The 24,456-nt window shown below is 39.1% G+C and overlaps 2 protein-coding genes and 1 long non-coding RNA gene across 3 annotated transcripts in view; 2 read left to right on the top strand and 1 right to left on the bottom strand.

Annotated features, from left to right (window-relative positions):
* LOC134652213 (uncharacterized) overlaps positions 1 to 24,456 on the top strand; it is a 40,395-nt gene that overhangs the window by 5,579 nt on the left and 10,360 nt on the right. The window lies entirely within an intron of this gene.
* LOC134654707 (uncharacterized) lies at positions 1,508 to 5,087 on the top strand. The gene is made up of 3 exons (XM_063510185.1): positions 1,508 to 1,605; positions 1,909 to 4,818; positions 4,928 to 5,087. Exons 1-3 carry the CDS (start codon positions 1,508 to 1,510, stop codon positions 5,085 to 5,087), a joined length of 3,168 nt encoding a protein of 1,055 aa, XP_063366255.1.
* The window catches only part of LOC134653996 (uncharacterized), a 55,758-nt gene continuing 52,942 nt past the window's right edge, over positions 21,641 to 24,456 (bottom strand). The window contains exon 2 of the long non-coding RNA XR_010097301.1: positions 21,641 to 21,736. This is a non-coding gene — a long non-coding RNA (uncharacterized LOC134653996). The remainder of the gene's footprint in view (positions 21,737 to 24,456) is intronic.

Genomic DNA, 24,456 nt, shown 5'->3' with positions numbered 1-24,456 from the left:
ATTCTAATTATATATAGTTTTATATGGTTTTGAGCACTTTTTGCGAAATTACATTCGTCTATAATTCCGAGAACCGGGCGGTAGATACTTACCTACAGCGGCGCGCGTGGAGTCATTGCCTAGTACTAATACCTAGGTCTAAATATAGTTTGTCGCAACCAATTTCTTTATTTTGTACAACGTACATTACATTACATTTAGTATTTACGTACTTAAGTGTATTTTTAAGGTTCAGGTATTACATACCGGAAAACCAAGTTATCGCTTACTGTCATAATTACAGTATCGAGTAAACTGTCGCTCGTATTGCGTACGGCACAGAGTTCAAATTTCTTTAGCTCGGGTTCTACCGACGGGAAATATTATCTTTGTAATTGACATTGCATGTTAAATTACAACTTACTTTTAACTTGCGACAAATTATATACCTATTTTATTAACAAACTAACATATTTGCTAGTACCTAGCCATTTTTAGAGATCTTATAACTTAACATAACGTATATACCTACTATACAGATTAACAAGTTCAATCATCTCTTATCTCGTGATAACGTTATTATTTTACACAGTAAAATAACTCAATTTCTTACAAAATGACCGCTAAGGAGATTGAACCATTGACATTCGAACGTGATTTAGCGATTAATAATATTCAAAAAATTGTAGACTGTTCGGATAATGTAGCCGAATTTCGAGTTCGAGTTAAAGAATTAGCCTCAATCAAAAAATCATTTTTCCAAGTTCAAGCGAAAATTGAAAAGTTATCGGCAAAGAATGAGTCATTCAACCGCGATGATAATTTAGCTGTGAGAAACCAATTCGATTCTTTGTACTTTAAGGTCCAAGTTGCCTTGGATACGCTTAAGGAGGAGCGTAAACAAAGTATTGCGTCATTTACGTCTGCCTGCGGCGGACTTAATGGGGTGTCACATGCAAATTGCTGCGCTCAGCAATCAAATCAATCGCATATTCGTTTACCGCGCTTATCGCTACAAACATTCACAGGTGTTCTAACTGAATGGAATGCTTTCTATGATTTATTTAAATCACTTGTACATGACAACGTCACTTTAACAAATGTCGAACGCTTCCGGTATTTGTTATTGTTTTTAAAAGATGAACCGTATAATCTTATCAAATCGATTCCTGTTACGGATTCTAATTACGAAAATGCCTTACAGGTATTAATTTCGCGTTATGAAAACAAACGAATTATTTCAACAAAACACTTTGACAACATTTTTGACTGTGAGTCAGTTAACGAGAAAAATGTTGAATCAAGTTTACGTAACTTGATGAATTGTTATCACGAGAATATTACTGCTTTAAAATCATTAGGTTTACCAGTTGACGACTGGAGTTTCGTACTTTTAAATATTTTGCTACGCAAAATTACACCTCATATTCGTAGGCGTTTTGAATTATCATTAAAAACTTCATGTGAAATTCCTGACGTGACCGAATTACTCGATTTCCTCGATAAGGAACTAGCGGCATCCGAAGTGATGACCGCGTCCGCACGTACTTCAAGTACATCCGCGGGGCCTGCGCAGCGCGCGGCGCCCGCGCTCGCTGCTGCTGGCGGAGCGGCCGGCTCGGCCCGGTCAGCTGCGGTGACGTCATCGCGCCATGCTTTGGCGGGAAAGCGTGCGATGTCGCTTACTCGCGCGCACTCCGACGTGCAATATAATGCACCGCGCAATAATAACTCTTCGTTTGCGCGTAACCCGCGTACTATGAGTGTACATGCTACAACTGCGGTGGATTATTTAAATAAATTTAAATGCGCGTATTGTAAGGACAATTCGCATCCTTTATATAAATGTGAGAAGTTTAATACGCTCACTTTAAAGGAACGAAAACATTTCGTGGAACAAAATAAACTTTGCACCAATTGTTTATTTAGTGGTCACGAATCTAAAGACTGCAAGTCGCGCCATGCTTGCCGCGTCTGCACTCAAAGGCATCATTCTTCATTACATGAAGATGCGCCGCCTCCAAACGTCTTACTGACTACGGAGTCTTCTTCTTCCCCTGAGTTGCGCTCAGTAGCGGAAACCTTCACGCCCACTCCATTACATGGAGCTACGGGGCATCCTTCTAGTAAGAACTGTACGGTCTTACTTACGACTGCGCTTGTAAACTTACGACCCTGGAACCAAGGGCCTTACACGCCGCGGTCCGTTCGCACCCTTGTGGATCAAGGTGCGCAGACCACGCTCATTTCTGAGTCGTGCGTCCAACGTCTCGGCCTGCCGCGGTACTCCGCGCCGCCGGGCACCACTCTCACCGGCATTGGTGGCGAAGTCCAACCACGTGGTTACGTGTTGTGCGAGGTCACACCTCACAACAAACCCGAGCCGAAGCTTCACATCGAAGCTTATATCTTGTCTGACTTGACAAGCTACATTAATTATATTCCCCAATCAATTGGGAATATTCGGAAGTTTCAACACCTTCAAAATCTTGATCTGGCGGACCCAGAACTGCGCTCAACGCGGCCTGTTGAACTACTACTGGGATCTGATTATCTGGATAGCATACTGCTACTGGATAATATCAAGGGCCCACCGGGCACACCCGTGGCCATCAATAGCATTTTTGGTTATTTGATAGGTGGTAGAATTTCATATGAAAGTATGAAACGACTAAGTGTCAACTTGAACACTTGCCAACTTGACATGAAACTTCAAAGGTTCTGGGAGTTGGAATCCCTACCAGAACATCCACATCTTACAAAAGATGAATTACGCTGTGAGTCGATCTTCGTCGATACTCACACACGAGATGCAAATGGGAAATATACAGTTTCTCTGCCCTTCAAGGAGAACGCTCCGCCCTTGGGCGATTCTCGTGCTATAGCTCTCTCGCGTTTAACTAAACTAGAGGCACGCCTGTCTCGCGACCCTGCCTTACGTGAGAACTATAACAAAGGTATCCAAGAATACTTAGACTTGGGACATATGGAGCCGGTCACTGATTCAACGAGTCCTGGCACTCCCCCCTATTATCTACCCCACCACATTGTGGTGAAGAGTTCCACATCCACTACGATTACTACGAAGCATCGTATTGTGTATGACGCTTCATGCAAGACTACATCTGGTCGTTCTCTTAACGATAATCTTCTCACTGGTCAGAAATTGCACCAAGACATTTCTGAAATTTTACTGAAGTACAGACTTCATAAAATCGTCTTTACGGCTGATCTCAAAATGATGTATCGCTACATCGGTCTTTGTAAAGAACACCGTGACTTCCATCGGATTCTTTGGAGATTCTCTCCCCATGATCCCGTAAAGGAATATCGTATGTGCTCTGTCACATTCGGCGTCGCTTCCGCGCCTTTTCTCGCTTTGCGAACACTTCGTCAATTAGCAATTGATGAAGCTGCTAACTTCCCACTTGCCTCGCAAGTACTTCTTAACGAAGTATTCGTTGATGATGTCGTTACTGGAGTTGATACGGTTGAAGATGCTATCACTCTTCAGCATCAGCTAACTTCCATTTGCAAGGCAGGAACCTTTGAACTCCGCAAATGGACCAGTAATAGTTCCGAGTTTTTATCGCATTTAAACGATGATGCTTCCAGTCATGATGACGCTCTTATTCTGTCAGCACTTGACACTGACACTTCCGTCAAAGTCTTAGGGCTCAAGTGGAACCCTAAATCTGACGTTTTTTCCTATCAAACGGATGGAGTAGCTAACTCACGCAAATGTACAAAACGTATAATGTTAGCAGAAATCGCTAAGATTTACGATCCCCTCGGATTTCTAAGTCCAGTGACTGTATTCGTGAAGCATTTAATCCAACTTTTATGGGTATCAGGCTCAGGTTGGGATGCTGCCCCTCCACAGGGTATCTGTGACTTGTGGTTTCGGTTCATCGACGAACTGCCGTTGCTACAAGATATTGCGTTACCTCGTCATGTGCTTCCTAGCACACATCAAGTGTCACTTCATGGTTTTTCAGACGCATCTGAAAAGGCGTACGCCGCCTGCGTCTACATTCGTGTCGTTGACTCGAACGGTGCCATTAGCACCCACCTTCTCATAGGGAAAACAAAAGTTGCGCCTTTGAAACGGCTTACTATCCCTCGATTGGAGCTATGCGGTGCTCATCTTCTGTCAAAATTGATAAAAAAGGTCCTCACTGCTTACAGCAGTAGATTGTCTTTCGACCAAGTCTACGCTTGGTCCGATTCCACTATAACTCTTGCCTGGTTACGTTCGTCTCCAGACAAGTGGCGGACATATGTGTCTAACCGCATAGCGGAGACAACAAGCAACGTGCCTGCCTCGCAGTGGCATCACGTTCAATCCGCAGATAACCCCGCAGACCCCGCGTCTCGTGGTGTTTTCCCATCACAGTTGAACCATCAACTGTGGTTCAAGGGACCTGCTTGGCTCAGTAAAGATGAGTCAGAGTGGCCTAAGACTAACGTCGTATGTCACACCGATGAAGAACGTCGCAAGCATGTTCTTCTCACACAAACCAATGAACCTAAAAGCTTAGAGTTCATTGAGCGATTCTCATCGCTTCCAAGGATGCTACGCGTCATTTCGTATATGTTACGATTCATAAACAAATGTCGTAAAGCCAATAGTCCTACGACTAAACATGTCACAGTTCCTGAGACAAAACAAGCTCTCAGTCGAATTATATCACTTGTCCAAAGTGAATGCTTTTCTGAAGACATCTCGCGTCTCAAGGACGACGATAGATGTACAAAACATCTTCAGAAACTGAAACCTTTCTTGGACGATGCCGGACTCCTCAGGGTCGGCGGCAGAATAAATCGGGCCAACGTACCGTATGATGCCAAGCATCAAATTCTGTTACCCAAGAAACACCATTTCACGAATCTTCTCATTGATCACTATCATAAAACACATTTACATGTGGGACCTCAAACTTTGCAGTTTGCCCTCGCACAGACCTACTGGATCCTGTGTGCTCGCGATGCTGTGCGTATGCGCACACGACGCTGCGTATCTTGTGTTCGTGCACGACCTGTCGCACCACAGCCATCAATGGCTCAGTTACCTACTACTAGGGTTCGATCACTTCGTCCCTTCTTAAATACTTCCGTTGACTTTGCGGGACACTTCTTTCTCAAAACAAGTAAACTTCGTAACGCGAAAGTTTATAAATCATACGTATGCGTGTTCGTTTGCCAATCAACGAAAGCAATCCATTTGGAATTAGTTCCCGATCTTTCAACCGAATCTTTTCTTAACGCATTGCGTAGGTTCATATCCCGACGCGGGTATTGCAAAACAATCCGTTCTGACTGCGGACGGAATTTCGTAGGTTGTGACAGGTATCTTTCCGAACTTTACACGTTTCTGCGAAACGAGTCAAATCAGACTGCTATAAACAACCAGCTGACAAACATGCAAATCACCTGGCAGTTCAATCCTCCATATGCTTCGCATTTTGCCGGTCTCGTCGAACGAGCCGTAGGTAGTCTGAAACGACACTTACATCGTGTCATAGGTACACTAAAACTAACTCAGGACGAATTTAACACTTTGATATGTCAAATTGAAGCGGTCTGTAATTCAAGACCTCTCTGTCTACTTAGTAATGATCCTACTGATCCATTACCCCTTACTCCTGGACATTTCCTCATCGGGGAACCATTAACGTCTTTACCTGAATTTGACTTGTCTAACGACAATCCAAACCGCTTCGCTAGATGGCAGGTTATTCAACAAGCTGTTCAACATTTTTGGAAACGCTGGAGTGTAGAATATTTACACCAGCTACAACCAAGAGGTAAATGGTTCCACGACAATACTAACACACCCCTTCGGGAGGGTTCTGTAGTAGTGTTGATCGACAACACACTGCCACCACTGCAATGGCGTCTCGCGCGCGTGCATCAACTGCATCCCGGCGCCGACGGTATTACCAGAGTCGTAACTGTACGCATCGGTAATACTATTACTAAGCGACCTGTAGTTAAGGTCTGCCCCCTGCCTGTTGAATAGGCACCCCTTAGGTATAGCATTACCTACATGTTTTAGTCCTAAGTTAGTATAGCATTCTGTATGATAGTTCTTAGATAAAATAAGCATTATTTTATGGCCGGCGGCATGTTCGGTACTTTTGTATATGTACGCACAAATACTACGTATTTTCGTTCATTATTTTCAAATCGATTAATACTTAATCGACTAGCATATTCCAAACGGGATAAGCCTAAAACGGAACGCTTTTCAAAAAGCGCGCAACACTGAAAGCTTGAGTGTTGCCATACTCTTCTCAACGATCTCAAAATCGAAACGCGCCGTATCTGCTCGCTCCGTCGAAAGCTTGAGCTTTTAAACCCAAAATCAAACCTACAAGTGTCCAGCACAAATAGAAGTCGTCTGCCGACGCCAGCCTATGAGATTTATACATTTCATCATCGAAGGAACCAGACCAGGGGCCCCTAAGGAAACAGCATACCAGATTCCAGGTCAGTCCCCACGGTCTATGCTAGTCAATTTACCCAACAGCTACTTTTCTAAAATTTGGTTTGTTGGTAAAAACTAGCCAAGTCAAATCCTTTATAATTTCAGGATTTTCTACACAACACAGAACTTGGCACCCATATAGATCTCAATTCTTTTGTCGGCGGGTCAACAACGACACATATTCTTAATATTGAACTTGGCTCTCATTTCACATGTATGTTTTTGTTGGGATAATATATTCTTGAAGAGTAAGTACTAAGCTATGAAGAAGGCAAAAACAACTTGTTGTACAAACGTAATATGGCCGGAAAAATCTTAGTAGTTAGGATGTTGCAGTTCAGTGATCTCGGCGTAATTTTTGACCTGATACTAATATTATCAAAATGATTTATTAGTAAATAATAACAGGATAATGTATTCCTAAATATAGAAGGTCAAGCAAATCTTGTTAGTAGAAAAAGGCGCGAAATTAAAATTTTCTATGAGACGATATCCCTTCGCGCCTAAATTTTTCAAATTTGCCGCCTTTTTCTACTGACAAGATTTGCTTGACCAGCTATAGTTTGAATGCGCCTTCGAATAACACTTATGGTTGTTATACCTATTAGGGCAGACATATACCATACACACACCGCCGTGAACTCCGGCAGGAAGCTTCCGCCGCGTAATCGCGGCAGCCATTACTCCGTATCAAGACTGACACTTTATAAGCAATTTATTCATAAAGAACAGTCTGCGCTCGAATGTGCACATTTGTACGCCTTATTGCGTTGGGATAGAGTTGAAAATCTGCAAATTTTTGTCACCCTACGCTTAGCTCACATGCTTACACACATGGTGGCGTGGTAATAAACAGATGCAGGTTTTTTGTTCCTCATAGTTAAGGAGTTGCAGATTAGACATATCGCGAGCTCCAGTGTCCTCAATTTTCAGAAACTGAAATGGACATTCATATTTTTGGGTTTCGCCGTAGCTAAAATGACAATGTTGAAACAAAAATTCTTATATTTTCGTCCTGTCCGTCTATTCGTGTGTTCATCATTCAATAAACTTACATTTGCACAGTAACCGCTGATGTCCAATGGGCAACTCACTATTGTTGTTAGGTACAACGTTTTTATTCTATTGAAAAACTTACATTTACCTACATGGTTTTTGATGCAGGTAATGGGCTTCCCACTATTAAAAAATCTTCCTCTGACCCAGTATTTATTTAAATTGTTCTTTGTGTTACAACTTGGATGATTCATAGTTTAATTAAATAGCGATTAATGAAGTACCGTAAAATGGGGTGAGTAGGATTCGCGGGGAGAGTTGGGTTATGAATGGGGAGAGAAGGGTTGAAAGGGGGGTGAGATGGATTTTTAAGGCTACTGCTACAAAAACTATGTATTCCAATTTAAAATGGAGCTATAGTAATACTCATAATTTAAAAAAAATCGATCAAACAATCTTCCAAAATCACCTTTGTATGAAAACCCAACTCACCCCAAATACGAGGGACTACGGGGTGAGGTGGGTTTTCCTGTTTATCGTCAAAGTTATGAAATGGAACTACCCAAAATAAAATAAAAACTAAAATACAAACGTCCGGAACACTTATTATATACACCATTCAGTTTGCATATGTAAAAATAAAATGTTATCGAGGTTTGAATGTCAGTTTTGCGCCTACTCACCCCATTTTACGGTACCTACCTCCAAATTTAAATCAAGGAAAATGAGTAATTGCTGCCACTTAACTTACAATGTGTAATAAATAGCTGTAATTTAAATCGAATGGAGGGGATAAGGACAAGTTATATAATAATGTTGGACAATTATTGCATTCATCGTATCACAGGGACCATAGCCTATGGACGATTGCCACTCCAGACGTCCCTCATGCTTATTGCTGACCCTTTTATTTAAACTGGTTCACTTTTTGCTTGAACCCAATATTGTGCACGTATTTCTATGGTAAATTGAATAGACGTGTCTATAATGGCATATCAGAAGAAGGGGTCTGTAACTGTTTTCACTTCGTGGTCAGTATCTTTGCCGGTCGCGTGCTGCGGCGCGGGGGTGAGGTGCGGCGGCGTGCGGGGCGCCCCATTAAGCATCTCGTAACAGCTTGTACATATAATCTATGGACACTGCACTAACACTTCTTAAACCTTAATCCGACGATATAAGGCTTAATTACCAATGGTCAGTGAAGAGTGCCAAATGTAGCGACGATATCGCGGAGGGTCGTATTACCAATTTGGGTCAACATTGTCGCGACCTTGGGAACTACCTGCGGGTAGTTTTGTGTGTGATGATGTGCCTTCAGCTCATGAAACCTGAATACTTACTACTTATACTCGTAGCATATGAAAGTACATAGTTCCAGAGAAGAACCATTGCTACCAAGTATTTTTTTAATTGAGGACCGAGATCTTATGAAAGAAGAGTAGGTACTTACTATAACTTAAAGCCAAACTCATTTGAAGTTCATAGGGTTAAAACTCATTTAAGTTGCGAGTTTTGGCAATTTCCGGGTGTAATGAAAATGTATTTCATAAAGCCAATTGCTGGTACGATGAGCTTTTTGGTGATTTTAAAGTCCCGAGGCTACATCAGTTTATTAGGGGATAGTTTAAAAAACTTTATATAGTTGTTGGCAATACTTAGAAGTTGTATTACAATTTACAAGTTACATACAAGCTTGTACTGCTTTTAACGGGTTCCAAGACTTCCAAGTGTTCCAACATGTATATTGTGGTACAGCCAGCATCAGTATTGGCGGATAAGTGCTTTAATTGCTTCACATAAAGACATATCTCTTTTTGTAAAGCTACTTATATAAATGGGTCAATTTTTGAAGAGGGTGTTTTTTCGACATTTGTATGGCAATTTTTTATTTTTGGAAATTTTGATTTATAATCATCGATTTAGGAAGGATTCTTAACAACAAAAAATATACTGTACGAGGCACCACTCTACTTTTTATAGTTAGCTAGATATGGACGTCTAAAGATCGACATTTGTATGGCACTATTTAGCAATTTTTAAGGCGCTTTTGACATGTATATGGCATTTTTTCGACATTGTATGGTAGTATCAAAATGTTAATGTTACTACTTATTAATTTTGTGGCATTTGTAAGACCCTGACGCATAGAAAGTAGCATCCTATAGAAGTGGTCTACGCGTGCCTCCGTGAGGGACAAAACATACGCAATGCGACGCAATGATTGGTCAAATTTATTTGTTATGGCGGGCAACAAATGAATTCGACCAATCACGGTGGTCAATTTACGGTGGGGAATAAAACAAGATGTGAGACTGTGACAAGGACAAACAATAATAGCGCTTTCGCTGCTACTCCTACTGAAAGATACATAAGACTATCCCGTTCTGTCAGTTATCCCCACCACTCATGCCCAATCCAGTTATACTAGATTCATGCCCTGACGACATTTGTATGACGCCTTTTCGACATTTGTATGACACTTTGTCGACACTTGTATGCCACAATCAACATCTGTACGGTCAAAATAGCCGTACAAATGTTGCCAATAATATTTTTTGGCGAAATTTCTTACACTATATAACCGATTCACTTATTGATTTTACTATATATTTTAACACTATATTTGCAACTATTATTATGAGATACACATTTTTATTTCGACTGTGTACCAACATATGAAGCGTCCATACAAATGTCATTGTAGTCGTACCAAAATATATCGAAAGAGATTCTTACCTGTTTTTACATAAATAAAACTGTTTCCGCGTGCATACTTAATGGTGATAGACGCCCAACTAATCACACTATTGCGTCGTAAAGTGAATCTAATCGTTATTCAATAGATTAAGAAGATTTTGGGGGGTATCTTGAAATCATAACAAAACATATCTCTATATATCTTGGTATCTTTGTTGAAGTCATAACAAAACAAGTGCCGCGCGGGACAACGATAAAAAGACTTCCCTTGTTTTATTAAATAAGGCATTAAATTATCGAAATGATGAAATAAATTCCCTAGATGCTCTTTAAAAATATATAAAGCTATTAATAATGCATTGCCTACATCCAAAGTTATGATTTGTTTATGTCAGAAACGAATAATATTTAAGGTACAGTTGTACATTATTTTTAAAGTTTATAACACACTGAATAAAAATATATACATATCTAGTCTCTAAGTCTTATGAACTTCGAGTTTTAGCCGTGGGACAGCAAAAAATGCCTATTTGAAAATTGACCCAAATATGTATAAGAGAATGGTAAGCAGATATTCTACTCTACTTACTCGATACTCGTTTTAGTCATGTCACAGAATAAATAATAGTACTAAGTACAGAAGACTCACTCTCTAAAAAAACGCGTCTGTTACGATCAGCACAGATATGGCCGCTAGGTGGCGACAGCGCCACGCGCGGCTTATGGCTTTCCCCAAAATTGGGGCCGAACGGATGTACTTTTAGCTACCTGTAGCAAAGCGACGAAATCGCGGAGTGAGACAGGCCTGGTCATGTTCTGACTCCCTAAGTAAATAACAATTTTCTTAAAGTAAAATGCAGTCACAAATCGTAAAGACCAAAACCCCGGAACAGTTGGGTCGTTGAATCGCGAGTTGCCCTCGACGCCCGCGGCAAGGGCGGCGCGCGCGCTGCCGGGCCGGCCGGCTGTGTGGAGGCCGCGGCGTGACAAGATAGAGGTCGCGACAATCTGCTCTTGGACAATAGGGGCTTTTGTGAGCCCTATACCTATAGCATTAGACGCCCTTTGTGGGTCATACGAGGATTTAGGTTCTCTATTGTCTTTTCCACGTACCTAATAGTTTTCATAGCATACCGATGACATACATAGGTATGTGGTCACTAAATCTCTGGCACTTTGGTGGCGAAATACTTAAAATCTATCGGTTTACGATTCTACTTATGTCAAAAGAACGGAATCAACCTTAACCCTTAGAGTCGCAAGATTTTTTCTTAATAAAAAACTTTTTTTTTTATGTTATTTAGATTGATTACAGCCACAAAATAAGTGAAAAAATACAAAGAAAAATCAACAGCCTGTAAATACTGAAATAATCGACGTATATAATAATATACGTTGCCAACACCTTAACAAAAATCAACCCTTTGTCTATGTATAGTATTCTATGCAGTGCTATACTTCCTATGCGATCTGATGGTAAGCAGCAAATCAGTTTCTCGTCTTCACGTAGCACAAGTCCACATCACATTTGGTACTTGCTTGACCTTTACAAAATTTTGCATCTGCCATATGCTGTGTGTTGGGGCCAATGATCAACTCTGTCGTATCTTATACTGTCAATAGGCCTCCCAGTCTTTGGATTTTTAATTTTCTTTTTGTCAGGCACTGTCTAAAAGGAATTTTCTTTAGTCATCCTATTTTCTTTCAACAATCCAGCAAAGACTTCGTAACAGAAGTTTTTCAGGCGATCATTTTTTTATTTATATTAGCTTGTTGATGGTGACGTCGTCTTAGAAGCCAGGCGTTATGAGAATTGGTTCTGCACATGATGGTGTATTTATTTCAGATGGCTGGATTGATGGAAGCGATGGCAAAGACGATATCGAGGGTAATGCTTGATAGTTGCACTGTGTCAATTCGGGAAACACTTCGTCAATTATTGGTGTAAGTTCAGCTACACAGTTGTCACTAACAGAAGAGTTATCGCCCAATAAATCGAGTCTTTCATAAGAAGAATCTAAAGACGGGGCTGGTGAGCTAGAAAATGATGATAGCTCTTCAGGGTCTTGGGAAAAAATATGAGCTTCATCCTCGCTGCTAGGCTCTTCACTACCTCCTGATCCAGCTCCTATATCCGGCACTAATGCTAAAATGCGCCTAGCGCGAATATTGTGCATAGGCTGATGAAACAAAATTATTCACACCTTGAATGAAAGTAAAAGTCCAGTAAATATTTTCAATCCCTGTTACGCCACTAGGAAAATTACTAGTATTTAACTGTGTAGTATAATTGTATAAGCTAAATAAAATTGAGCCTGTTAGTCGGGATATATGGCCTTTTTGTGATAAGGACACTAAAATAACAATAAAATGCAGTATATTACCGGGTTCTATTATTAAACATAGGATTAATAAGTATAATAACACTCTAAACAGTTTTGACGTTACTTAAGGGACATAGTCGCAACGTATAGTATTCCATACGGAACAAATCAGGCTTGATTTGCAGGAGTAGTGGCAACGTATAGTATACTATTCCGTGTTACAAACATGACAATAAAATCTAATCTTAGTATATCTGACACAAAATTTATGCATTAAAAGATGATTTAATATAATCTTCATAAAATGTACTGCTTTCTTTGGTTGATTCCTAAGAACTTTTATTAAAATATGTACTTACATTTACCTTAAGACTCCGCAAAGATTTCTTCATGATCACAGAATTCATCCACTTGTGTTGTTATCGAGCACTAACACACGTCAAAGTATTTTTAAGTAAAATCTACCCACCTTTATAAACCGTACTAGAAAAGACATACCTGTGTACTTTGGTGAAGTACCCTATTAATTTTTTTATTTGTCGTGTATAGCATGATATACGAAGTGACTCTAAGGGTTAAGCTGTACCATGAGTTCCGTGAATGACAGTCGATAGTGAAAAAGTAAGGAAAATGTATGGAGTATTTGTACAGCGCCTCTACCGTCACTTAAAGAACTAAAAATTTCAATTGGTACCATGAGTTACAAACGTTTTTACGTGAGTTTTCCATACGTGCCTAACTTCACACCTAAAACACTCTCTTTTTAACTATATAAAGAAAACTGAGCCAGAATTATTCAAGTTAATTACTTTACGCGAATAAACGTGACAGATGTCATCGATAAAATAAATAAAAAAGAATTAAAAAAATAAAAATAAACAAAAATAAACCCAAAATAAAATAACTTAATATAATATCTTTTTTAAAAAAAGGGAACCGCCTTCGAAAAACCAACCCACTGAAAAGCACAAAATAATTTCTATATGGCACTCCTCTACGTGTCCAGTCCCTATCCCGTCAAAAGCAAATTTCTGCCAAAAAGTAATTAATACCTAATAATAAGAAAATTAATAATCATCCGGGTAATTACTTAGTTTTTGAAGTCGGTGCCAAACCAAAATTTTTGAGAACCGATATTTTAGACAACGAAGAACGAACGCTTCACTTACTTGCATTATAAAGACATAGTTGGTTTACTCATTAATTTAGTTCTTGTAGGTACTACAACGTACTCGTATTTTTTTTCAGATTGGTAGTAAATAATGTTTTAGTTGGTTTGGCACCGCCTTCAAAAACTAAGTAATTACCCGGATGATTATTAATTTTCTTATTATTAGGTATTAATTACTTTTTGGCAGAAATTTGCTTTTGACGGGATAGGGACTGGACACGTAGAGGAGTGCCATATAGAAATTATTTTGTGCTTTTCAGTGGGTTGGTTTTTTGAAGGCGGTTCCCTTTTTTTAAAAAAGATATTATATTAAGTTATTTTATTTTGGGTTTATTTTTGTTTATTTTTATTTTTTTAATTCTTTTTTATTTATTTTATTTTATTTTTTACTTTTTAGTGATAGGTAGGTACTTCATTTATTTTAGGTTTTGGGCTAAAATACTAGTTTTTTAGGCTCTCCATTTAGTTTTGGGCTAGTAACTACCTACTAATGTTGGGGATGGCCTAACTCGATGATAATTGCGTCACAACATAATATGACGTTTCGGTGCTAAACGATTTGTATGTATATTGCTCCCACTCCCACTATTTTATCTAAATCGGTTTCAGCAACTTAAATTTGTTGGTAGGTATACCGATGGCATGGCCACCTACCGGGTCCAATTGGTTTTTCAAACCATCCATGTACTGTACACTAAAACTTTTTCCAGAATGTGTAACAAACACTTTTCTGAAAACCGCATCAAAATCGGTTCAGCCAAACGCGAGATAATCACGAACACACACACATACATACATACATACGGGTCAAACTGAGAACGTCCTTTTTTTAAAGGCAGTTAGAAAAAAGTTCATCGACCCACCTAGTGGAACTCTGCAACATAGGCGCACGACGACAAGTCGGATAACCAAAACAAAGTGTGTATGTTGCACCAAACCTGAGTTCCACTAGGTACAGCAAGGGTTCAGCATCAGCTCTATCTTGGGTACTGCTCTCCCAAGTGCTCATCAAGATGTAACGGATGACCAAAATAGCGTGGGCCTATGTTGCACCAAACCTGAGTTCCACTAGGTACATCCTGAGTTCCATTAGGTACAGCAAGGGTTCAGCATCAGCTCTATCTTGGGTACTGCTCTCCCAAGTGCTCATCAAGATGTGACGGATGGCCAAAATAGCGTGGGCCTATGGTGCACCAAACCTGAGTTCCACTAGGTACAGCCAGGGTTCAGCATCAGCTCTATCTTGGGTACTGCTCTCCCAAGTGCTCATCAAGATGTGACGGATGACCAAAATAGCGTGGGCCTATGTTGCACCAAACCTGAGTTCCACTAGGTACAGCCAGGGTTCTCCAGCTTTTAGTGATAGGTAGGTACTTCTATGCAATGAAGTACCTACCTATCACTAAAAAGGTACAGCCAGGGTTCAGCATCAGCTCTATCTTGGGTACTGCTCTTCCAAGTGCTCATCAAGATGTGACGGATGACCAAAATAACGTGGGCCTATGTTACACCAAACCTTAGTTCCACTAGGTACAGCCAGGGTTCAGCATCAGCTCTATCTTGGGTACTGCTCTCCCAAGTGCTCATCAAGATGTCACGGATGACCAAAATAGCGTGGGCCTATGTAGCAACAAAACCTGAGTTCCACTACAGTACACAACCTGAATAGTACCGTTCTATGCAATGAAGTACCTACCTATCACTAAAAAGGTACAGCCAGGGTTCAGCATCAGCTCTATCTTGGGTACTGCTCTCCCAAGTGCTCATCAAGATGTGACGGATGACCAAAATAGCGTGGGTCTATGTTGCACCAAACCTGAGTTCCACTAGGTATAGCCAGGGTTCAGCATCAGCTCTATCTTGGGTACTGCTCTCCCAAGTGCTGATCAAGATGTAACGGATGACCAAAATAGCGTGGGCCTATGTTGCACCAAACCTGAGTTCCACTAGGTACATCCTGAGTTTCACTAGGTACATCCAGGGTTCAGCATCAGCTCTATCTTGGGTACTGCTCTCCCAAGTGCTCATCAAGGCGTGTTGGATGACCAAAACAGCGTGAGCCTATGTTGCACCAAACCTGAGTTCCACTAGGTACAGCCAGGGTTCAGCATCAGCTCTATCTTGGGTACTGCTCTCCCAAGTGCTCATAAAGATGTGACGGATGACCAAAACAGCGTGAGCCTATGTTGCACCAAACCTGAGTTCCACTAGGTACAGCCAGGGTTCAGCATCAGCTCAGATCTATGTATACTAAAACCTTCTCCAGAATGTAAGAAACACTTTTTTGAAAACCGCATCAAAATCGGTTCAGCCAAACGCGAGATAATCGCGAACAAATATACATACATACATACATACATACATACATACATACATACATACATACATACATACATACATACGGGTCAAACTGAGAACCTCCTTTTTTTTTTGAAGTCGGTTAAAAAATACGTGCGATGACGTGCGATTTCGACGTTATATTTCTGTCAACTTGTAAACACAACAAATAAACAATTTTTTCACGATTATCCTTGCAATTTTCAACGTAGTATGTATGTATTTATTTATAACAGTACGTGAACTCCAGGCAAAATTATACGGAATAAATCAATTAGTAGCACGTATAATCTTTAATAGAAAAAAACCGACTTCTCTAACTACTAGCCTGGACCCACTTCACGCACGTAACGGCGCTTATACTTTATTTGGTAACATGTATACATTTTATGGTAATCATAGACATCATAGTGGTTTATTTCGTTTAGATAAGTATCATAGTGGTTTTCCGGGTCAAGGTCCGGGTCCGTGTCCGGATTCGAGTCCGAGTACGGGTCCGAGTCCGGAGTCCGGGGCCCAGTCCGATTATTATAAGAGACATGAATGCCGACTTCGTGAAATGAAATACTCCATAGTTTAATATAATATATTAAGAGTAAATATAAGAGCGATTACAGCGGCAGTTAAGCCTCAGGGGGCTTTGTTCGCTGTCATAATTTTTTGAATGTAAATATTTTGTGCTAATAAATAAATGAAAAAAAAAAAAAAACAAAATCGAAATTCAGAATCACAAAACGTGTACTATGCGTCGTTGAAGAGTTCTGTTCTGACCATCATCAGCAGTTCCACTTCATCAAATGCCACAGTTTGTAATGTAAATGCTTGATTTTCTGATGAAAATATATAAATTTCTATACGTATGCCTTTAAGATTTTAGGAGTTCCCTCTATTCCTCATGGATCCCATGTTCAGGACTTGAGATTGACATAAATGTGCCTAAATATCTAACTTGCTTAACAAACATAACGAAAAGGACAAATCGCCAAATGCGAGCTATGCGTCGTTGAAGAGTTCCGTTATGATCATGATCAGCAGTTCCACTTCATCAAATGCGACAGTGTTTAATGAAAATGCTCGATTTTCTCCTGAAAATACAAAAATCTCTATACGCATGCCTTTAAGATTGGAGGAGTTCCCTCGATTCCTCGTGGATCCCATCATCAGAACTCGAGCTTGACAAAAATGTGGCTTAAAAACTTAACTTGCTTAACAAACATAACGAAGAGGACAAATCGCCAAACGTGAACTATGCGTCGTTGAAGAGTTCTGTTCTGATCATCATCAGCAGTTCCACTGCATCAAATGCGACAGTTTTTAATGAAAATGCTTAATTTTTTGATGAAAATACAAAAATCTCTATATGCAAAATATGCATGCCTTTAAGATTTGAGGAGTTCCCTCGATTCCTCATGGATCCCATCATCAGAACTCGAGCTTGACGAAAATGTGGCTTAAAAACGTAACTTGCTTAACAAACATAACGAAGAGGACAAATCGTCAAACGTCGTTGAAGAGTTCCGTTCTGATCATCATCAGCAGTTCCACTTCATCAAATGTCACTTTTTTGAATGTATATGCTTGATTTGTTGATAAAAACACAAAAATCACTATATGTACCTATGCCTTTAAGATTTGAGGAGTTCCCTCGATTCCTCATGGATCCCATCATCAGAACTGGGTTTTGACAAAAAAGGGACCAATCTGTATGCATATACATACAATCAAAAAAAAATTCAAAATCGGTCCAGTAATGACGGAGATATGGAGTAACAAACATAAAAAAAAATAAAAAAATAAAATAAAATAAACACAACCGAATTGATAACCTCCTCCTTTTAGATTTGGAAGTCGGTTAAAAAAGGTTGATTTGATACAAAGGTAATGAGTTTTACTCCTATTTCTACTGTTTAGTTAAGTACATTTGCAAAGATCACATTACTTACGAGCAGTTTTTGCTTTTAGGCATGAACCTATGATTGAAAACAACATTTCCATACAAACCCGGATGGCATCCAGCGGTACATGCGTGCAAGCAGATCGTTGTTCGTATGCATGTAGAAGTGATTAGTTGGCAAGCGGACCCCGGGCTCCCACGAGCCGTGGTCGTGGTAACATGCCAGGACAACAACGCGAGGAAGATGATGATGACAAGGAGCGGTACATAGATATGTTGGTGTTGTTGTTACCACCCGGGTGCACATACTACATAGTAAAACGTATAAAAACTCGAAAATGCGCTTTTTCCTAGAGATAAGGCCAAGCTAGATCGATTTTTCGCCCTCGAAAACCCCCATGTAGCAAATTTCATTGAAATCGTTAGAGCCGTTTCCGAGATCCCCGAAATATATATTCAACCCGTTGCCGTGAAACTAAAATAAGTAAACGGTGTACAACGCTGATGAGAAATATTTTATGGATGCCATATTTGATTTTCTTTTCCCCTCAAAAATATTATGTGCCTCATAAATAATGTATTTCTATTTCTTTGTTCTATAGGTATATATGTGCCTATGTATATCAATTTCTCTAATTATATGGTATGATTTATTAATCAAAAATACATAATACACACAAACAAAAAGCAGCAATACATACCTACAATAAACTAAATCCCCTTTTCGACCCTTTTAGGGGATGAATTTTTTAAAAAGCTGAGTTTACTTTTCTCGTATTTTAATAATATGCGATTATACAAAGATTCAAGTCCCGCACTCAAAAAAATATTTTACATCCATACAAACTTTCAAACCCTTTTTCACCACCTTAAGGGATGAGTTTCGAATAACGCTGAAATTCGTTTTCTTTTCTCTTAATTAAATAACTTTTTACGAAGTTACAAATTCCTAGTTTAAAATAAAATTTGAACCCTACAACCCTACAAGCTTTCAACCCCTTTTTAACGATGAATTTTTAAAAACGCTGAATTTACTTTTCTTTGTGTTCTAATAATATGCCTTTATAAAAAGATTCAAGTCCCGAACTCACAAAAATATTTGATCTCCATACAAACTTTCAACCCCTTTTTCACCACCTCGGGGTATGAATTTTTAAAAACGCTGAAATTAGTTTTCTTGTTTTCTAATTTAATACCTTTTTGCAAAGTTTCAAGGTCCTAGCTTTTAATAAAATTTGCACCCCAAGACAAACATTCACCCCCTTTATAACCCCCTAAGCCCCCTAAGGGGTTGAATTTCCTAGCTAAAACGACGCAATTACTTTTTTTGTAATCGGCTATTATGCCTTTCTAAGCAGTTTCAAAGCATTTGTAATGGATTCAAATTTTCAAACCATTTTTAACCCTCTTAGGGGATCAATTTTCAAAAACGCTGAAATTACTTTTCATGTATTTTAATAATATCCCGGTTTTATACAGGTTCGTTAGGTAGCTTCAGATGCCCGAAGGGCAAAGCACCCAGAAATAGGAGCCCTTACCTAAGTCTTTTTGTAAAGTTTGGCTGTACTGTACTTACAAGCGGGAAAAGGGCCGACTTTTTATCGCCGGTGTGCTGGTCGAACTTATTGAATGGGCCTTAATTATAAAAAAAAAGATAAAGATATTTATTTGCAAAAATGTAGTGCTAAACATAGTTATATAAATAAATTATTATGCTTTTTATCTGCCATTGTTTCTGACGCGTCGTAAATTTCATCCCATTGAGGAGCTCTCGCGTCTGTGGACTGGTTCTGAAACAAGTACTCGTTTAAAGGTAACCATGGTTCTACTAATTTATTACCTTTTTTACAAGTACAGAACCTGTTATTTAAAGGTATTCTGTAAACTGTCAACGATGAAAAATATCCGTGGGAACGGAGCACATTCAGTACTCGCCAAGGCCTCTATAAATTATTACTATGTACCTACACATAAGGGTCGGGACATCTCTAACAATATTCCTGAACTGTTTCATTTCTCGTTTTAACAACTGCCTTACAACTTACCGGAAATGCTTTTGGTACTTATATCCTTTTGCTTTGAATGTGTAAATATTATGTTTTGAACGAGCGAATGTTTAGTCATTTTACAGTGCTGTTGATTGATTCCCGCACGTTTCCTCTCATCTCCGCTCACCTCCGACTTAGTGGCAAGGCAACCTTAATGATCGTCGGGGTTTTTCTGCATCAAAACAAAATAGATATCATACACTAAAGAAAAAGTAAGCATGTCAATATTTCTTAAAATAATTTGATTTGATACCTAGTTGTGTTTCTCGTGTTTTTTATGTACTTACAATAAATTAAGTACATACATACATACGTTTATTTTAGGAATTAATTTTTTTTTTGGAAAACCACCGCAATCACACCTCTAAATAGTCACACCAACCTCTCGACTCTACATTTGTAGTCTACCGATGTCTTTGAAGTTCTTGAAAGGTACAGAGAGCAACAGGCATACAACATTCCGCAGCATATTTCCTCCACTACCACCCACGATCCGAAACATAGGCCTGTTCATAAGTTTAGTGACTGTTGTGCGTTTTGCAGCTGAAGTGTCAAGTAATCCATAGCAGTCGTAAACCTCGTAAACCTTCGAGCTGGGCGTCAGTGCGGCACCGTTCACACGCCACACGTAAGCTGTTGGCCGCCCATGGCCCTCGATCGATGCCGGTCGCCGACCCCACTCCGCATTGGGCTGGACATGTTTATTTAAGGATTAGCTCGTTGCCGTCGAGCCGCGCATTCACATCGTCTTTTAGTCAAGTTTTTCAAAACCAGTCTTAACTGACACAAATCTGTAACCACTTTGCGTAATCGGGGTATAATGGTTCGTCTCGGTTCACGACTCTCATATGCTCGGGAAGCAAGAGGAATCCTCAGTGTTGTCTTTTTGCGCTGCGCCGACGCATCATTAACATGAGTTATGCATCTCTGCATGTGTTAAAGCCGAGGGGACTGCTATTTTCGCCGACTGAAGCGTTTCGCCGAGTTTAGTTTTGAAAATTTGAAACTTGGGCTTTATCGCAAAATAATAAGGCTTATTATGAATTGGGTTCGTAAATGCTCCATGTGGCTAAAGTGTGTGTCATCAGCACCGCATCTTTGTCTGACTTAGTCTTGAAATTCATTAAACTATCAAGATAGTTAAATGAGTAAGGCCTAGTTTATTTTTTAGCTTGGATTGATTACCCATAGTTGTTACTAATCCAAAAGTCCGTAAGTAAAGTCAAAGGCAAATAATAAGAATTGATTCAAGCAAGCCTAGCAACAAGCACTTTCGAATAGCTTACGGATAAGTTACGTACCTACCTACAGGAAGCCTCGGATAGACAGGCTGGACCGTTAATATACTACCTAAGCAGGTATTTCACACTGAATATTTACGTGATGTACTGTTACTCATCTAACATAGAAACTTTTATTAGCATTACCCACTAGTCAACCTAGTGATTGAACTGGGACTGATGGGAAATTGTGACTCTACCAATATTCATTGTTGTTACCTACCAAAAAAGAGGTAAAAGTAGAAACATTATAATGATTACATTTCCATGTAATATTGTTATGTGTATATAGGTATGTAGTGGTACGAGTTATTATTATTATTAGTAATACATATTTATTTCGTGTTCTCATTTTAGTTTATTATTTGTACAGTAATGTTTCTACTTAATAAATAAATAATAAATAAATAAATAAATATTATAGGGACATTCTTACACAAATTGACTAAGCCCCACGGTAAGCTCAAGAAGGCTTGTATTGTGGGTACTCAGACAACGATATATATAATATATATAAATACTTATATACATAGAAAACAACCATGACTCAGGAACAAATATCTGTATCATCCATCATACAAATAAATGCCCTTATCAGGATTCGAACCCGGGACCATCGGCTTCACAGGCAGGGTCACTACCCACTAGGCCAGACCGGTCGTCGAAATAATAATAATCATCCCTAATAATAATCCCTAATCAAAATATTTGAATGAAATAATTTGATTCTGTTCCTAGTATATTATAATTCCGTGTTTATTCGGGATTACGGCTGTCATTACGCTAATCGTGTTAGCAGTTAGCTAGCACGCACGCGATAACCGCACGTCCTAAAGTCTATTTTTTTATTCGGTAGACTGAAATGACATTTCATAGTATGAAATGACATTTTATGTTCATACTATGAACTGTCATTTCAGTCTACCGAATAAAAAAATAGACTTTAAGACGTGTAATGAGGGAGTAACGCCCGTGCGTAATGAACCGCGAACGTTTCACTCTTAACTGACACATTGTATACCTTATTACTAACTAATAAAGCCTACCAGTGGTCAGTGAGGTGTGTTGTTGAATGTCGGTAATTAGTGCATTGTTCCGCGCTCGCCGGTGGAAAGCTGACTCATTGTTTACGTTTCGGTCGCTAGCCGATGTGGTTTACTGATATTATGTATACCTAGTCACATCTTAACAAGTTCTTTTAAACATCCTTGCTGATGACTATATATTAGTCTGCAAGGAGTCTATTCTCCATCTTTGGTATTACATTAATGTTAGTGGACAATGCCCACTGGACATAACCTTACTGTTGATAATGAATATTATGATAAAGTTATTTTAGAAATAATCTAGGGGCACGGCAGTGCCCCCGCCAAGTCGAGCGCGAAGCAAACACTGCTGTACCATCCTTTACTGGAACCATTTCGCCGCATTTTCAGGCCCCTATTTGAGAACCTCTGGATAAGACCAGAACGCAGAAATTTTCGTCATCCAGTAAGCTATAATCACATACTTAAAATCCAAAATTTCAAGTCTGTAGGTCATTTAGTTCCGAAGTTAAGCGAAAGCAAAGTTTCGCATTTATGACACTCACTCACTCACTCATGATCATCAGAATAGAACTAGTACTTCCCATAAACTCAGAGAGCTGAAATTTGGTACAGAGTTAGGGTTTAATGGCCACATAAAGGGAAAACCTAAAAATATTGCAATATCAGTCACGTTTTAAAGATCTAAGAACTGCATAAGTAAGCTTGTAATCCCATATAAATATATGATATTACAAAGTTACTGTTGCAGTTCCTACAAATAGTAGGTAAAGTAAAGGTACACTACGATGTACGATGTGAGTATGAATGAAGATATGTTTAGTTATGATATGTGTATACATAGTATGGGTATGAGTACCCGAAAAGAAGGACTGCCTACAAAAAGAGATGAGATCCCATCAAAAACATTAATGTAAAAAGGCGCAAGTCTCGCAACGCTTTTACTACAAAAAAGTTTTGAGATGTAATGTGAAACCAAGTCGGTTATTTTAATCAGTGCCAGGGGGTGTTAAAACCGTATCAATAAGATATCTTTAATTTGTAATACATATAATGACTTGGCAATCGCACATAATGCTATACTCATACCGTACTCGTAAATATGTGTAATGCTCAAACTGCAATTAGCGCTAGCGTTATGTTCAATTAGAATTATTTTTAATAGGTGACGATGATCCTTTCGTCATTATGCAGCCGTGCGATGGCCAAGTCATTATACGTATTACAAATTAAAGATATCTTATTGATACGGTTTTGACACCCCCTGGCACTGATTAAAATAACCGACTTGGTTTCACATTACATCCCAAATTTTTTTTGTAGTAAAAGCGTTGCGAGACTTGCGCCTTTTTACATTAATGTTTTTGATGGGATATATTATACAGGGTGCTTCCTGTAACAGGAGCAATAAATTAAACTAAAAGCTGTACTCCTCAAACTGACCAACATTTGTTCAGCAACCTTTAAAAATTATGCATCCTTTAGACTTCCTCCTTTTCATACAAAATAAATATTGCCTTCAATTCAATGTACGCTGACATCAGTGTGTTTAACGTTGCTTGTCACGCTTTAAACATAACAAAATTTGCGATACATTGCATCTTAGAATAAACTTTAAAGTGTAATAAAAATCAAAACATGAGTTATTTTCAAAAGTTGCTGAACAAATGTTGGTCAGTTTGAGGAGTACATCCTACAGTTTAATTTATTGCTCCTGTTACAGGAAGCACCCTGTATTATGTGAGACATCGTGTGACTCAGAGTTATTAATTAGTTTAGATTAGATTTGATGTCCAGACCATTACTTTTACAAACTACTAATACCTAAGCTATGTTTGAAGCAGGTTGAAGAGAGTCGCACGACGAAACAGAATACGAAGTTAGGTCCGATCCATGAATCTAGTATTTTAACTGGATAGGACATGAGTGGTGGGGATAACTGACAGAACGGGATAGTCTTATGTACCTATCTATCTTTCAGTAGGAGTAGCAGCGAAAGCGCTATTATTGTTTGTCCTTGTCACAGTCTCACATTTTTTTATTCCTCACCGTAAATTAGTATGGATTATGGTACAATTAACTATATATGGTATGGTATAATATGGATTATGGTATGGTACAAACAAATAAATTTGACCAATCATAGTGTCGCATTGCCTATGTTTTGTCCCTCACGGAGGCACGCGTATACCAC

Source organism: Cydia amplana, chromosome 1 (genome assembly GCF_948474715.1).
Source record: "Cydia amplana chromosome 1, ilCydAmpl1.1, whole genome shotgun sequence".
Taxonomy (NCBI): domain Eukaryota; kingdom Metazoa; phylum Arthropoda; class Insecta; order Lepidoptera; family Tortricidae; genus Cydia; species Cydia amplana.
The sequence above is the reverse complement of the archived record's forward strand: the minus strand, read 5'-3'. Positions and strand labels throughout refer to the sequence as shown.

What these genes read in the sequence shown, in the direction of transcription:
- LOC134654707 (XM_063510185.1), top strand. Translation starts at nt 1,508, where the DNA reads ATGACCGCGTCCGCACGTACTTCAAGTACATCCGCGGGGCCTGCGCAG. An exon ending in GGAGCGGCCGGCTCGGCCCG is followed by an intron (nt 1,606 to 1,908) that starts GTCAGCTGCGGT and finishes TTGTTTATTTAG; the next exon opens with TGGTCACGAATCTAAAGACT. An exon ending in ATAAATCGGGCCAACGTACC is followed by an intron (nt 4,819 to 4,927) that starts GTATGATGCCAA and finishes CAAACTTTGCAG; the next exon opens with TTTGCCCTCGCACAGACCTA.